The sequence below is a fragment of the Orycteropus afer genome, unplaced genomic scaffold, assembly GCF_000298275.1.
Source record: "Orycteropus afer afer isolate SDZICR_OR568_19922 unplaced genomic scaffold, OryAfe1.0 scaffold00293, whole genome shotgun sequence".
Classification (NCBI taxonomy): Eukaryota; Metazoa; Chordata; class Mammalia; order Tubulidentata; family Orycteropodidae; genus Orycteropus; species Orycteropus afer.
Window position 1 is genome coordinate 3617824 of NW_006921880.1, and position 17990 is coordinate 3635813.

The window sequence follows — 17990 nt, forward strand, 5'->3', positions numbered from 1 at the left end:
CACTCCTCAGAAGGAAGATGGGGCTATCTACTTCTGTAGTGATACTGCCTCGGAAACCCAAGGAGGGGTCGCTATGAGTCGGGTCCAACTCGACAACACATAACAACAACAACAACATTCCAAGGGTAGAAGAGTTCATTCTCTTCCCACAGGCTGACCCAATTAAGAGTGATGGCACTATTTCATTTCTAGACACTGGACTGAGTAATTTACATGTATTATCTCACTGAATCTCATAACTTCCCTACAAAGGGGTGTCATCATTCCCATCTTACCAGGGAGGAAGCTGTCTCAGAACTGTCCAGTCACTTAGTTCATGGTCAGAGAGCTGGTCAAGGTAGAGCCACTTGTCAGACCCCCACATACCTACCCCTAAAGCCTGGACTTATTCTATCCCAGCACACCATCCATGGCCACACTGGCCACCAATAATTTAGTAACAGAATGTTAAGCTAAAACTTCATACTGTACCTTTAAGTGGCAAAAACAACAGATAGAGGAAGGCAGAGTAGAAATCTAGCTAAGGTCAGTGAAATTTGGATATCAGGTGAATTCTGGGCACATTCTGGGGTCCCATAAGGACCTTTAAAAGCTCAACAGAGGCCCTCTTGAGTGCTGATGGGTCCTGGCTAAAGTGAGTTTTAGAGTCTGCAGCATCACAAGTGCTGGGAGGGTATGGGAGGTCTTCTCATCCCTGCTTACTCATTTATGTCACCAGAGGAGATGACCTCTATTTCCACCTTTCTGTAAGGTTTTTGCTTATTTGTCTGTCTCCCTTAGTAAAGCACAGGATCTTAGAAGGAAGATTTCTTATTTTTCTGAGCATGATACAGTGACCTATATATATATATTTAATAACTGTTGATTTGATAAATGAATAATGATTCATCCAAGGCAAGAGGCTCAAGGTAGCAGGATGGATACAACACTATATTGTAAACATTTATTTCACCATCAAAAACCTAGAGTAACTTACTCTATTTTGTGTTTCTTTCCTGTTTTTTATACACTACCCAGAAGTCTCTGACTTCCCAGAGTCCTTGACAAAACTACAGACCTTTCTACAATAATATAAAACCTCATAGTTGTCAGGCTTCATCTTCCAAATTAGATTGTGAAATTCTACAGCACAAGGGGTGTATGTTACCCTTTGCACATGTCCCATATCTTTATTTCGACATAGTTCCTTGTACAAAATGTATGATGAACAATTACATGGGAATGGTGGGGAGCCTGTCCTAATAGTCAAATCTAGAGATAATTCATGATTAATTCAGGTTTTAAAGGGAGAAGAAATCAGGATAGTGAGAGAGAAGGGCAGGAAGAGTGGACAGGGTTTGTCTGTTGACTGGATGTGGATGATAGATGAGGAAGAGCTAAAAAGAATTCAAAGACTTTGGTCCTAGCTGATGGATTGAAGGTTTATGCCTAAGAGAGAAATAGAGAAGCTTTCCTTCCTTTTCGTCCTTACTTCAGTTTGAGTATGGAGAAAAGATTCCTCATGAATATCAGACTGGAGTGTCCGTGGAGGCAAACACACATGGGACAGTCACTCAGGCGTGTCCAAAATGATGAAAAGGAAAGGTTTGCCTTTGTCCTTCTGCAGAGGATCTTTGCTGTCTGCTGAAGAGGAGGAGAAATTTGAGCTGAACATATTTTTTGGATGGTACAACTTGTAAGTGCTTTGTTTGATAGCAACATTGTTTGAATGGCCTATTTCATAACTACACATAGCTTTTCCAAATAAATCGTGTCTGTAGAATGTTCAGGTTAATGCATGAGTCCAGTGCTCGAGATTGTTTGTGCTTGGAACGACTGAGCCTTCTTTCTTAATAAGTCATCTTGGCATTTTGTCAACAAGCTAATTTGCTTTTCTAAGAAACTAGATTAATACTTCCTGTACTTTGTGCTACTCACAGCTTTACAATCCAGTGAGAAGAGGAGAAGAAATAGAAGATACAGTTGGCTCTCTTCTCCATTTCTTCAGAAAGCTCCCAGCCTCTGAAACAGCCCATGGAAGGATTAGTGTTGGTCCATGCTTAATGCAATGTGTCCAAGACACCGTATGTGAGTATCGTGCCACCCTCCAAAGGACTTCCATATCTCAGTACATCACTGGGTCTCTCCTAGAAGCAACCACATCTTTAGGAGCAAGAAGTGGCCTTCTCAGTACTTTTGGAGGATCCACTGGACGAATGATGCTGAAAGGTAATGTCTGAAATTTCACTTTTAACTTTTCACCTCTGAGTGCCCAATAGAACATTTATGCACCTCTTGATGGAAAATTGAATTCACTTATCAGCAAATTTCAATAAAAGTTGTTGCTTTAGGAGAATAGAAAAAGGTGATCCCTGATCAACATCCCTTAAAACATAAACATTCCAAGTAAGAAGTATTAAAACTTTGAGATTTCATTTTGGAAAGAAGTAAATGGTTAAGAGGCCATCTTTAATTTAAATGTATATATATATATATAAACAGGTGATTGCTTCTCCTGGTAACCTATGACAGGTGTCAGTTGCTGTGATAAGATGCTTATAAAGAAGTGTGATCACATGGTCACAGTGAAAACCAACAGTGGTTGAGAACAGAGTGGACTCTAGTTCCCCTTCATACCCAGAATCCAGAATCAATAGGTTCAGCATACTGACCAGAAAAGCCAAAGGCCATCTTGAAAGGACAAGATAGCCATGCATGTCACTGAAAATGAAAGCTGGTGGAAAATGGGGTCCCTCAGCATCTGAGTTTCCTTGCTACTTCCCGTGAGTAGCAGACAGACAGTGTACCAGATAATCTCAGAGACTTGTGCTCTGACAGCTGTCACAACCAGGTTGGCAGTATTCCCTGGAAGGAAGCTGCCAGTCAGATGGAGATTACTCAAAGTAGTGTTTCACTGCCTAGAGGCTGCCAAGAGCCTACTTTGACTTCCGGCCACTTCTCTCTGGCAGAGTAGTGATTGTCCCTCCACATTAAGCCCTGAGACCTGGGGCTAGTGAGCCAATGACCTTCCTCCCTGGTCCTCTACCTCCCAGCAACACCTCCCCACATACCTGGGCAGGCCTGAGAGGAAACCGCCTCCCTGAATACACACTCTGGAGGCCATGTTGTTTTGGTTTCTGAAGTCATCTTACCTTCTGTGTATTAAATATAAATGATGAATAAAGAAAAACACAAAGTGTGGCTGCATTAATCCAGGAGAGTAATGGGGAGAACCTGGGTTTCATTCCCAGCCATACTCCTCATGCGTAGCTACCACTCATCTGTCAGTCAGTGGTGAATTACATGTTTCTATAATGCTGAAGAGATTTCAGCAGTTTCCAGACTGAGCCAGATTAGGAAGAAGGACCTGAAATTTAGCCATTGAAAACCCTGTGAATCACAGTGGTCCAGTCCAAGCTGATCATGGGGATGGCATAATTTTACTTCCATTGTACATGGGGTGGCCATGAGTCAAGCCCTAACTCCATGGCAGCTAACAACAACTACAACAATGGGGAGAAACCTAGTTTCACATGTTTTTCATTCATTCAACATCTCTCTTTTGAGCTCTTAGTATGTGCTAGTGCTAAGTAGGGAACAAAACAAGCATAGTTCCTGATCTCATGGAGATTATGGTCCGTAGATTGTGAAGACTTTCTTTACACGTGAGAGTCATGGTTTCTCCACTCTGACGTGGCTCTGCATGACCACCAAGGAGTCTTCCTAGCTTCTATTCTCCATCATTTATATTCCTGGGAAGTTGTGCTGAGATTGGCATATGGAATTGACATTACTTCAGTGCTTGTGGCCGTGTGCCTGGGCCTCATCCTGTAAATTAATCAACCTTTGTTTACCAGATACCCACTCTTCCCAGCAGTGTGTTGGTATTATGGGAGATCCTAATGAAATTTAAGTCCATTTACTTGCCTTTAAGGTGTTTATGTTCCTAATGAGGAGGCCAGATTTGCATGTACTAAGTAATCAAAGAATAATATGAAACTGCAGAGAATTAAGTGCCAAATAATGCGGAAATGGCTCTAAGTGTTCAAAGAGTTTAGAAAGGGAGTTAATGTTCTATATGACAATAAAGCCAAACCAAACTCACTGCCCTCAAGTCAGATCCAACCCATAGTGACCCCTCCTTGGGTTTCCGAGGCAGTATCACTATGGAAGTAGATTGCCCAACCTTCTTTCCGAGGAGTGGCTTGTGGGTTTGAACTGCCAGCCTTCTGGTTAGCAGTTAAATGCCTTAGGCACTATGCCACCAGAGCATTGTCAAGTTCTTCAGGGGAAAATAGGATCCTTAAACATCTTTTATCATTTTTGAGTATATGATGGTATACTCAATGGCATGACTTTAAACCTGAAGGTTCAAACAACCAAGCAAGCAAAAGTCAGCAAATGTCACTTTCTTCCTTCTCTATTGATTGCAGGGGGACAGGTTTTGAGGCCCCTCTGACCAAGGCTGGCCCATCTCCAATCTTATAAGGAGGTATGGGAAGAGTAAAGGACTCTTCTGGCTAGTATGATCTTTTGACCTAACAGTAATTTGATTTCTATTGCTATTTCCATTTCCCCATTCAGATCAGGCCCTTGTAAGTCAACATTCCCAACTCTGAGACTCACTGGATCATTAGCTAATATGTAAATATTACATTGGCCTTTCACATGCAAGTTGGGAATTTCTGTAAGTTTCTATTTTGCAGCTCTGTAATGGTTTCTAAGGAGCTCTGGTAGCATAGTGCCTAAGGCACTTGACTGATAACCAGAAGGCCAGTGGTTCAAACCCACCAGCCACTCCTCGGAAGGAAGGTTGGGCGATCTCCTTCCATAGTGATACTGCCTTGGCAACCCAAGGAGGGGTTGCTATGAGTCAGGGCCAACTCGACAGCACATAACAACAACAACAACAAAGATTTCTAATGACATTTTATAAGTAACTTCTGCTTAATAATACAATTACTTAATTGGCTTCAACTCTAGGCTTCCTTCTGTGATGCCTGGCTTGATCTCTTGAAACCTATTTCAACTCTAAGTCCCCTTCCCTTGAGGTTTTCAAATGCTATTTGTGCCACAGTTAAACATATGTTTCTTCAACATGCAATGGAAGAAAATGCATTAAAAACCAGATGTGTCTTAGAAATCACAGAATATTCACTGGCTCCTAGACCATTTTGGTTTTGAGCTTTGTTGGCTATTCACTCTGGAAGGGGTCTGGAGGATGTGCCGGCTGCCGTGATTTGATGGTCTGCATATCCTGTGTATCCCATGCATACAGTTGGGCACTCGTTTTCAGTTCTGTTGCATGGATAAATATCTATCAGGCCCTAGCTTATAAATGGGCTGTTCCAGAAGTTCATTTCTTAGGCATTGTGTGGAACTTAGAAAACTTTCCTGGAAAAGCAATATTAAAAGTTGTGATTTGGTTCCCAGATTCTTGTCCTTAAAAACTTCTTTAACTCATAACACAGTTGAAATCTGTATACTTTCCATAGGATAAAAAAAAAAAAAAAAGCCAACAACACTATTATTGGAATACTGAGAATCAACCCATAAGATAAGCATTATCAGGGAGTTTTAAAAGACATTTCTTGTTGAAGGGAATAATTATAATTAAAGATGAGTGTAGAGTTATATTCAAGGTTTTATGGAGACTTTGAAAAGAACTTTTGACCATTTCAGAGATTTCAGATGTTGGCAGCTGTTGATGAAAGGCCATAACAGTTAATTTTACTTCAAAACTCATACCTGTATTAAAGAATTAGAAAATTGTCCCAGTAATTTTTATATTTTTTTTCTTTTCTAATGGGAGGCCTGACAGTGCAAAGAAGAAAGGAAGAAGGAGACAGTGCAATAATTAATTTTTGTTTTCCCCAGAAGGAAAGGGAAAGGAAGAAGATCAAAGAGAATGATCTCTTCCATGAGAAAGATCATATTTGAAGTGGGTGAAATGGACTGGGAATGGTAGAGAAAAAGGAGAAGGAGTTTGTTATTACATAGGACTTTAGTTCCAGGCCTATTAAGATGTAAGAAAGAACTGAGGATGTAGAAAAGAGATAAGTCAAATCACTTTTCACTTGGCCTCCAGGTGGCCCAAGTCAGCCTACTTGTCCTCTAGAAGTGGTTATGGTTACAAGATAGCAGTTCAAGCAGCCTTTAATAGGTGAGAATAGGAGAAAATAGCCATTATTCACAGCACTTGACAAGTTAAGAAATGGTTACTCAAAGTTTGAATGACAAGTTCTGCAGACTTGCAGCTCACCTCAGTCTCTGGGATTCTGCTAATTCTTTAATATCTCCATGAGCTTCTATACATCCAGTGAGTTACGTGGCTCTAGAAGGACCTAGGGGATGGCCTCAGGCCTAAGGCAGTCACCTGCCACACCCAAGGCTCACAGTTCAAACCCACCAGCCGTTCCCCACCAAGTAGACGGGCCATCTCTAGGAGCTCTGGTAGCGTAGTTCCTAAGGCACTTGACTGCTAACCAGAAGGCTGGCAGTTCAAACCCACCAGCCCACTCCTCGGAAGGAAGGTTGGGCAATCTACTTCCGAAGTGATACTGCCTCGGAAACCCAAGAAGGGGTTGCTATGAGTCGAGGCCGACTCGACGGCACATAACAACAAGAAGGACAGCCAACAATCAGCACACAACATTCCTGGTTTTTTGCCTCCAGAACTGCAAAGCTTGGTCAGTCTACTAAGCTAAAATTTGCCAGATGATGAGAATATTTTTTGCCATTGATCAGCAAAGGTGAATCATTGATTGCAAGAGTGTGCTATCTCGAAGTGGAAAGATGGGGAGCTCACACCATCCTGCCAGTGACTTTCACAATCCATCAGCAGCTATTCTTTCATTTTTTCCCCAATCTGTTATGAAAATTTAAAAAAGCAAGATAAAGTAAAGAGTGAGAGAAAAATTGAGACAAGTAATAGTAATATAAAACTCTGAAGCAACTAAATTTGACAAAAATAATAAGGAAGAGGATTTTTCCAATAATGCAGATGAGTATTTTCAAATGTGCTTATTTTACCAACCAGTATGATAAATTTAGAACATTAAACTCATTTTTCCTTCTTAAATTGTTGTTAAGGAAACTTTGTAAATTAAAGGATCAAATATTTTCACATAACCAGAACAAAACTTACTTACCCATATTTAAATTATGTAGCAGAAAAGAAAACTTCACTATTCATATAGAACACATTTGTGTGTGTGTGTGTGTGTGTGTAGAATGACTATATTAAAATTATTGGTCATATATAAACTGTAAAAGAACAGTACCTCACAGATTTTATATTCTTATTTGAAAATAGGGAATATTTTGTTTCTGATAGAAAGGTCTAATAAACTTTCAACTTATTTTCTTTTACTGCAATAATTATATTTTATTTGTATCTTTTTCTAAAGTTATTATCTCTGAGCACAAAAACAAGAAGTCATACTAGGATTGTACACACACATTAGAACCATGTGAATGTACCTCATAAATAATTAAGTTTATAAAAGCTGTCTTACTTGACTTCCTCATAATCAAAACAATTACCCTTCACATGCCTACCAGGCAAGGAAAAACATGTGCATAATTCTAATTCTAAGATAGAGGTTTATTTAAAGAAATTCCCCAATTTATCACTTTCATGACCTTGAAATTATTTTCTTGATATTTAAAAGCATACTTTAATGTAATGTAGGGTATGTAATATGTTTCTGTACTAGTTAATCAACTGAAAAGTATTTGTTAACTGCCTGCTGTGTTCTACTGCTGTGTCATCTCTGGGAAGAATGCAAAAGATTACATCTAGGAGTCTCCAACTTGTAAAAATAATATTTCTCTATCCAGAGAAAATGCAATGTTAAGCTTCAAGCCTACTGAAGTATACCTTACCACTTCCAGAGAATTCAGACCTGCAGGAGTACTCAGTTGATGGTGAGGTCTGTAGTTTATGGGACCAGAAAGTGTGGTGGACACAGTGACAAAAGCTCTCTGTCTTGTGACCACAGTAGTCATTTATCATCCAGGAGTGTGATTCCATTCCCAGCTGTGGACAAATAATGTGACCTCATGCTCAGGTATAATGAAGGGTAACTCCACCTACAGGTGTGACCTAAGTGTGTGACTCCATGCCCAGGTGTGACTAATGAATGTGACTCCATATCTAGGTGTGAACTCCAAGGAGTGTGACTCCATGCCCCTGCTCATAACAAGGAATGCCTCTCCAAAGAGCCAATGAATAGGGAAGTCATACACCTCAAATATTGCTGGAGACATGATATTTCTTGAGTAAAAACAATATTATGTATATTTTGATTGGGAGGGAGGGTCAATCAGAAGGACTGCATACTCTGTGAGTTTTTCAAGAGGACATCACCATTACTGATATCTCTAAGATTGTTGATATTGATATTTCTTCCATTTGTAAAGAGAAAGCTGAGCACAGGGGGAAGGGTAGAGTTGGATAGAATTATAGTAACACTTGTTAACATATTTTTCAGTTCTTGTTGTGCACCAAGCATTGCTCTGAGTGTTTGCATGTGTGATTTCATTGAAAAGCATCTCACAGATTGATGAGGGAGTTACTATTTACTGAGGAGGAAACCGAGGCCCAATGATGTTAAGAAACTTGCCCAAAGGTGCACAGGTAGTCAGTGGTAGAGTCAGAACTTGAACCCAGGCAGCCTGTGAAATGCTTCCTATCTCCCACACAAATGTACCAAGACTTTTATCTGCATTATTTTATTTAGTCCTCATGACAACCCTATGAGGGAGAAATTTTTGTAACAAGAAACAGAAGTTCAGAGAACTTAAGTGACTTATTCAAGGCCACATAGCTAGTAAGTGTGTACTGCATCCCAGATCAACTTGCTTCATGACAGAGACATGTCTACAGCAGTCTGATAGCACTATGCATTTCAGCCTTGTTTCAGTTGTTTGGAGTTTTTATTTTTCTGGTCCCAGGCTCAAATGTTCATGCTCCTCTCTCTCACACACACCTCACCTGACACAGGACTGGCCACAGAATAGAAAGTCCATAAACTCTCATGGAATTGAGTTTTGGGTATGTTCACAGAATCAGGGAGCATGTAATGGCCAGTGCTTTTTGATAACACTGAATTGAAGGAAATGATTGTCATCAGACTTGTACAAACTGAAAATGCAGATACATTCAGGGAATTTCCAAGCTGGCACAAAAGACAATTTGTAGTGTCACAAAAGCACCAGCACCAGAACCCTGAAATGGTTACAAGGTTTGTCTCTGGGGCCTTTCTTATTCCTTGTCTGTACGGCTTTCTCTCCTCCTCAGATGCCTGCTGCCTCTAGTGGTCCAGAGCCCCTTAAGTTAGGGTATACCCCATCTACTCCTCCCTCACTGGCCCCATGAAAACATCTCCTGTTCTCTCTATAGTAGATCTCAGCTGGGCTACATGAAGTTCGTGACCTGATTGGATTAGAGCTGAAACCTAAAGTCTTGACTGATGGGGAAAACTTTCTTGGGAAGGCTGGGGAACAGATGGAGGAGGTAAGGGTTCCTGACATTGGGAATGGAGATTCCAGGTGGAAAGACACAACACTGGTGCAAAAGGCAAAGGAAAGAGCACAGTGTATTCAGGGAACTGGTGGGCTACCAGGCTTCTCTGGCCAAAGCATGGGGAGCACAAGGAGTAGGTCAGAAGGAGATAGAACTGGGGTTGTAAGAGAAGATAAGTCTCTGGGGTACTATATTTTAGGGCAGTGGAAATAAAGAGTTCAAAATTTCCCTTGTAAATGATGAGGAAACACTGAAAGGTTCTAAAGAAGCGTGATGTGATCAGACTGAGTTTTTAGAAAGATCCATCTGGCAGCAGTGTGGAGTGGGTCCCCACAGAGTGTCATCCTTATCCTACCTATATCAGAACCACCTGGCATGAGTGTCTAAAATATAGCTCTCTGGACTTCTCACCCAAACTTACTAAATTAGAATTTCTGATACGGAAGGCAATTTTCTGCACATTGAAGTGTGAGTATATTTAGTATACAAGGTGGATGGGGAAGGAACAGAGAGGACTGGTGGCATTTAGGAGGGTATTGATAAGGCAGTGTTTCTGGTGGGGAAATACACATTGCAGCAACTGGTGAAAATTACAAAAATGCACCACTTTCCTTCTTCCTGTGAGGAGATGCAGCCTTACACCCATGTGTACCGCAAAGTTCACAGTGTGCAGATTGCATGTCCAGCCGCCTCATTGCCTGGATAAGCAACTTGGTGCAGTGCACAAACTATTCTCTTGTACCAAAAAGTCAAATCCTTGGGTAAGAAGTAGAATGAAGAGATTTTGAACGTTGCATGGATATAGTAAAGGGAGCTGAATCTAAGGTGAACATTAATTTTATCTTAAAAAAAAAAAATTCTTTCAAATCTTTCTAATGTGTTTTTATCCTAAAAAGCAATAGGATTGTTGGATCATCTGCCCCTTCTCCCCCAACTATCACTTCAAGAAATCAGGAAATGTAATCACAACAGTGATTAGATTCCAGGGCTCCCCTGAAAAGTTTGCTTAACACATAATAAAACTGAAATCCTGAACATTTAAAATAAAAATAGTTCTAAAAGTTCTGTTAAAAAGTTCTAAAATAGTTCTAAAAGTTTTAAAAACCATGTGAACAGGAAATTGTGTTTATCCTGAAAGAGGCAAATTTAATTAGTGAAGGACAACAAATAGATGGATTACACTGGAGAATCAAGAAATATAGCTAAAAGAGAGGTTTAAGAATAGTATTTAAAGCAATTACCAATAGGCAGACAAAACTAAAAATATATATACTTATAATAATTGTGAAGAGTAGGCCACATTCCTCATCTTTCATCAAGGTAATTCAATATATTCCTCTCAAGGAAAGTATATAAAGAAATAGAAGTGTAAATATACTATAGAGTAAAGAGACAATCAACTAACGAATAAACATGTTGTTGTTGTTATGTGCTGTCGAGTCAGACTCAACTCATAGCAACCCCTCCTTGGGTTTCTGAGGCGGTATCACTACGGAAGTAGATTGCCCAACCTTCCTTCTGAGGAGTGGCTGGTGGGTTTGAACCGCCAATCTTCTGGTTAGCAGTTAAGTGCCTTAGGCACTATGCTACCAGAGGTCCCAATGAATAAACATAGATACTTTGTAAACACGGACAAGTGTTATTTGGTCTCTCTTTGTCCTGTTAGGACTGTTAGCCTCTGGGTTGGTTCACGGTTAAAACAACTTGAATGTGGGCATCATTCTGAATTGGGTTAGAGTCTTCACTTGAACACTGACTGTATTACCTTGAATTTGTTCTGTTGTTAGGTCCCATCCAGTCAATTCCAACTCAGAGCAACCTTATGTACAACAAAACAAAACATTGCCCAGTCCTATGCCATTCATACAACCTTTGCTATGTTTGAACCCATTGTTTCAGCCACTACTGTGTCAATCCATCTCATTGAGGATTTTTCTCTTTTTTGCTGCCCCACTGCTTTACCAAGGAGTTCTGTTAGCATAGTGCCTAAGGCATTTGACTGCTAACCAGAAGGCTGGCGGTTCAAACCCACCAGCCACTCCTTAGAAGGAAGGCTGGGCGATCTACTTCCGTAGTGATACCACCTGGGAAACCCAAGGAGGGGTCACTGTGAGTCAGCTCTGACTTGACAACACATAACAACAACAACAACTTTTTTTACCAAGCATGATGTCCTTTCCCAGTGATTGGGCCCTCCTGATAACAAGATCAAAGTACCTGAGATGAAGTCTCACCATCCTCACGTCTAAGGAGTATTCTAGCTATACTTCTTCCAAGATAGATAAGAAAATCTTCAATATTCTTTGTCAACAGCATAATTCAATGGCATCAGTTCTTCAGTTTACCTTATTCATTGTCCAGCTTTCACATGCATATGAGGCAATTGAAAATACTATGGCTTGGGTCAGGTGCACTTTACTCCTCAAGATCACATCTTTACTTTTTAACACTTTAAAGATGTCTTTTGAAGCAGATTTGCCCAATGCAATAGATCATTTGATTTCTTCACTGCTGCTTCCATGGGCATTGATTATGGATCCAAGTAAAACGAAATCCTTGACAACTTCAATCTTTTCTCCACTTATCATGATGTTGCTTATCGGTCCACTTGTGAAGATTTTTGTTTTCTTCATATTGAAATGTAATCCATACTGAAGGTTGTAGTCTTTGGTCTTCATCAGTAAGTGCTTCAAGTCTTTTTCACTTTCAGCAAGCAAGGTTGTGTCATCTGCATAACGTAGGTTGTAAATGAGTCTTCCTCCAATCCTGATGCTGTGTTCTTCTTCATACAGTCCATCTTCTTAGCTTATTTGCTCAGCATACAGATTGAATAAATATGGTAAAAGGATACAACACTGGCATGCACCTTTCCTGATTTTAAAGCACGCAGTATTCCCTTTTTCTGTTCAAACAACTGCCTCTTTGTCTAGGTATAACTTCCACATGAACACAATTAAGTGTTCTTGAATTCCCATTCTTTGCAATGTTGTCAATAACTTGTTATGAGCCACACAGTCAAATACCTTAATGTCAATAAAACACAGGTAAACACCTTTCTGGTATTCTTTGCTTTCAGCCAAGATCCATCTGACATCAGCAATGACATCCCTTATTCCAGGCCCTTTTTTTAATTCAGCTTGAATTTTTGGGAGTTCCCTGTTGATGTAGTACTGCAGCCATTTTTGGGTTATTTTCAGCAAAATTTCACCTGTATATGACACTAATCCAAAAAAAAAAAAAACCTACAAATGAGGAGCTCTGGTGGTATAGTACCTAAGGCATTTTGACTGCTAACCAGAAGCTTGGTGGTTCAAACCTCAGAAGGAAGGCTGGGCAATCTACTTCCATAGAGATATGGCCTCAGAAACCCAAGGAGGGATCACTATGAGTTGGGTCTGACTCGATGACACATAACAACAGCTACAATGATACTATTCAATAATTTCCACACTCTGTTGGATCACCTTTCTTTGGAATGGGCAAAAATATGGGTCTCTTCCAGCTGATTGGCCATGTAGCTGTCTTCCATATTTGTTGGAATAAACAGGTACGCACCTTCAGCACTGCATCCATTTGTTGAAACATCTCAATGGGTATTCCTTCAATTCCTGGAGCCTTGTTTTATGCCTGTTCCTTCAGTGCAGCTTGGACTTCTTCCTTCAATACTATTGATTCTTGATCATATGCTGCCTCCTGAAATGGTTGATATTGAACAATTCTTTTTGATATAGTGACTTTGTATTCCTTCCATCTTCTTTTCATGATTCCTGCATTGTTCAAATTTGTTCTTCATTTCTTTTAGCTTGAGAAATGCTGAACATGTTCTTCCCTTTTGAGTTTCCAACTCCAGGTCCTTGCACGTTTCATTATAATACTTTACTTTGTCCTCTTAGCTGTCCTTTGAAATCTTCTGTTCAGCTTTTATACTTCACCATTTCTTCCATTCACTTTAGTTGCTCTCCATTCAAGAGCAAGTTTCGGAGTCTCTTCTGACATCCATTTTGGTCTTCTCTTAGTTTTCTGTCTTTTCAAAGACCTTTTGCTTTTATTCATACACAATGTCCTTGATGCCATGCCACAACTCACCTGCTCTTCAGTTTCTGGTGTTGAGTGCATCAAATCTGTTCTTCAGATGGTCTCTATTTTAACCCAGATGGTGGGTTAAAATAAAGGTCATAGTTTGGCTCTTGTGGACTTCTAAAAATTTTCTTTAACTTAAACTTACATATGAGAAGTTGATGGCCTATTCCACAGTTGGCCCATGGCCTTGTTCTGACTGATGATATTGAGCTTCTCCGTCTGCTCTTTCTACAGATGTAGTCGAATTGATTTTTGTGCATTTCATCTGGCAAAGTTAATGTGCATAGTCGCTGCTTATGTTGTTTAAAGGAGGTATTTGTAATGAATAAGTCGTTGTTTGTGCAAACTTCTATCATGTGATCTGCAGCAGCATTTCTGTCACCAAGGCTGTTATTTTCCAACTACTGATCCTTCTTTGTTTCCAACTTTCACATATCAATCACCAGAAATAATCAATACATCTTAACTGCATGTTTATTCACTTTCAGACTCCAGAAGTTGGTAAAAATCTTCAATTTCTTCATCTTTGGCTTTAGTGGTTGGTGCATTAATTTAAATTATAGTTCTACTACTACTACTACCTGGTCTTCCTTGTAGGCATTTGGATATTATCCTCTCATTAACAGCATTGTACTTCAGAATATATCTTGAAATATTCTTTTTGATGATGAATTTGACACCATTCCTCTTTAATTTGTCATTCCTGGCATAGTAGACCATAAGGTTGTCTGATTCAAAGTGACCAATAAAGTCCATTTTAGCTCACTAACACCTAGGGTGTCAGTGTTTATGCACTCCATTTCATTTTTTTTTTCTTTACAACTTCCAATTTTCCTAGATTCACACTCCATGTGTTCCTCGTTCTGATTATTAATGGATGTTTGCAGCTGATTCTTCTCATTTTAATTTGTGCCACATCAGCAAATGAAGGTCCAAAAAGCTTTACTCCATCCATGTCATTAAGGTCACCTCTACTTTGTATAGGCAGTTCTTCTCCAGTTGGGGTGCCTTCCAACCTGAGGGACTCGTCTTCCAACACTTTATCAGACAGTGTTTTCCTGGTATTCATAAGGTTTTCAGTGGCCAGCTTTTCAGAAGTGGTCCTGGCCACATCCTCCTTCCTAGTCTGTCTTAATCTGGAAGCTCCTCTGAAACTTGTCCCGCATGGGTGACCCTGCTGGTATTTGAAACACCTGTACCATAGCTTCCAGCATCACAGCAACACACAAGCTACCATAGTATGACAAACAGACAAGTGGTGGATCTGACCCTTATACACAAACCAAACCAAACACACTGCTATTGAGTCAATTCCAACTATAGTTACACCCATAGGATTTCCAAGGCTGTAAATCTTTATAGGAATAAATTCCCTCATCTTTCTCCTTCTTGTTAGCAGCTAAATGCCTTAGTATGTATTTAATAAACATGATGATGGTGATAATGTTTAGGACGATGCTGGTGATGATGACTGGTGCCACCCTTTACTGTAACACTTTGAAATGCCAGCCTCCTATCCTTACTTCTGAGACTCTGCTCTTAGCCCAGCCATAGATGCACACAAGAAGTAGGCGTACTCTCCACATTTCCCTGGCTGTGCCCAGACCTCTAACACTTCATGGGGCACCTGAGAAGGGAGTATCTAGGGGCTAGAAGCACCCATACCAATGTAATTCCTTTAGTTAGATTTTCCTTAGGACCTGTGCATTAGGCTATTCACCGATTCATTCTTTTATCAAGTATTTCTTGAGCATCTACTACATGTCAAGCACTGTGCTAAGCCCTGTGTATGTAACAATAAACAGGATGCAATCTGCTATCAAGGAGTTCACCTCCTAGTGGAGGAGATAGCCAAAGAAGCATGCAATTTTAGGGCAGCATAAATGCCTTAGTTGAAGTAGGAACACAGAGGGAAATCTCCGTGCATCTAGAGTGAAGTCTATGGTGAAAACCATTTAAGAGCCTGGAAAAATGAACAAGTATTTAAGCAGTGAAAACAAGCCCAGGCCTGAATTATGAAGCCTCTGTTGTTTCTACTTTTCTCCACTTACATCAACTCTTTTCTCTACAGAGTAGAAAAGCATTCACTTGTGGGATTGAGAGCCTAGTCTAAAAATCTGTGATTGGTACAAACTTTAGTGTTCAAGTTAAAATTTGTACATTTTTATGAAGAAGAATTACTCATTACAATAAAATTAAATGAGAGTTTTCAGTACATGAAGCATCTTTTTGAGTGTTTCTAAGTTGTTTACTGTTTTAAAGGACTAAAACTCATTTGAATGAACCATGAAAATTCTTGTCCATGGGAACATTTGTAGGACATAATAGAATATGGTTATAATCTGTTTATAATAACATGTGGTTCAGTAGCAAATATTTAAGAGGAAAAAAAGACAGGACCTCAAGATAGTCTGAGTCATTATTATAACTCCTTTTGGAATTGAATCTTGAAACCAAGAAATTAGCAATACAGTTAAAGTTGCAAAAGGGCATTTTTAAACATGTTTAGTTTTTGAGGGACTGAATTCTGACAGAAGATATTTTATCATCTTCAAGAGCATTTAAAATGTTTTAACAATTTAAAACACATACATAGTGCCTAAGGCACTTGACTGCTAACCAAAAGGCTGGCAGTTCAAACCCACCAGCCACTCCTCAGAAGTAAGGTTGGGCAATCCTACTTCTGTAGTGATATTGCCTTGGAAACCCAAGGAGGGGGTCACTATGAGTCAGGGCTGACTCGACGGCACATAACAACAACAACAGCAACAACAACAACAACAACATGGTATTCTAAGTATTTTAAATTCATGTTTTATATGACAACAAATTTTTTAAAAATATTTTCTAATATTAATGCCACATGTGATTCCATGAAGACCAGAACAGACTTCAGATCCTCCAAGGTGCTCCCCCTGAATTTTATAGTAACTAGAAACACCGTTTGTAGCAGAAGTGGGTGGGAAGTATTTTACTCCATTGATGTACAGAATCACATTTTGGCATTAATAAGAAGCCTCTAAAATTCATTTCAAACAGATATCATCATGAATGATCTGGGAGCCTGAAAGAGAACAGAGATTCCAAAAAGTTTCAGAAACATTCACAACTCACAAGACCTGGCATTATAGACTCCCAGGCCTAGAACCAAAACCTTTAACTGAGGTTGATCCGCGAATAGAGAGTAGAGCCAGCATTTGAGCCAAGTCTCTCTGATTTCCAAATCCAAGTTCTTAACCACTAGGAAACACTCCAGTATTACCTCTTGTACAGGTCTCAATCTGTGTACCATTGCTAGAAGTTTTATATTAATATATGTATGTACATACATGAAACCAAACCAAACCCACTGCCATCAAGTCGATTCCAATTCATAGCGACCCCCATTGGGTTTCTGAGGCAGTAAATCTTTACAGAAGTAGATTGCCCAGTCTTGCTTCCACAGAGTGGCTGGTGGGCTTGAACTACCAACCTTCTGGTTAGCAGTCAGATGCCTTAGGCACTATGCCACCAGAACTCCTTTGTATATACATATGTGTTAGTATGTATGTGTTTCAGGGAGCTCTGGTGGCATAGTGCCTAAGGCATTTGACTGCTAACCAGAAGCTGGTGGTTCAAACCCACGAGCCGCTCCTCGGAGGAAGATGGGGCAATCTACTCCTGTAGTGATACTGCCTCGGAAACCCAAGGAGGGGTCGCTATGAGTCGAGTCTGACTCTATGGCACATAACAACAACAACATATATGTTTCTGTTTGCATGTGTATATGTATGTACATTGATATGTGCATATACACAGTAAACATGGAGTGCCTGATTTGAACCAAGGTCCGTCTGACTACAGAGTGTATCATTTTCCCACATACCTGCTGCCTTCTTTACCTAGAGACCTTCAAGGACTTTAAGGATATCTCTTTGCTAGGGCCAGGACCAGGCTTTTAGTTCCAGGACATACTTTTCCACCTCTGAGGGTAAATGGTGCTTTTCCCACCTACAGCTGAGTAGCCATAGTAGAGTTAAGTAAATGAAAGAAGGAGCTCCTGTCAGGTAATGGACCGAGTAAATGTGCTCCTCTCTGCCCCACAAGTCACACAGTGCCTGGCACATATAGGGGCTCAGAAAATATTTATTGAATGAATGAATAAATGAACACATGCACACAACTCCAGGCTATCACACAGTTAACTGTAGTAATACCAGGTAGGAACATTTGAAGCTCTCTGATTCTATCCTGTGAGTATCACCAGCATCAAAAGTTAATTTACCAGCAGTGACTGCTTTGCAAGCATCATTTCTAAAAATTATTTGGGCTGGTCTTCAGCCCTGTGTCATTCACAATGGCAGGTAGACAGCAAATGCCTTCCAGGCTGGCAACTCAGACTCTGTCCTGAGAGCCATACAAG

General features: G+C 40.0%; 1 protein-coding gene across 1 annotated transcript in view; it reads left to right on the forward strand.

The window, feature by feature from the left end:
* PLCE1 (phospholipase C epsilon 1) overlaps nt 1-17990 on the forward strand; it is a 363784-nt gene that overhangs the window by 161416 nt on the left and 184378 nt on the right. Inside the window, exon 2 of the mRNA XM_007951283.2 lies at nt 1920-2208. Within this exon, the coding sequence (XP_007949474.1) occupies nt 1920-2208 (289 nt within the window). The remainder of the gene's footprint in view (nt 1-1919; nt 2209-17990) is intronic.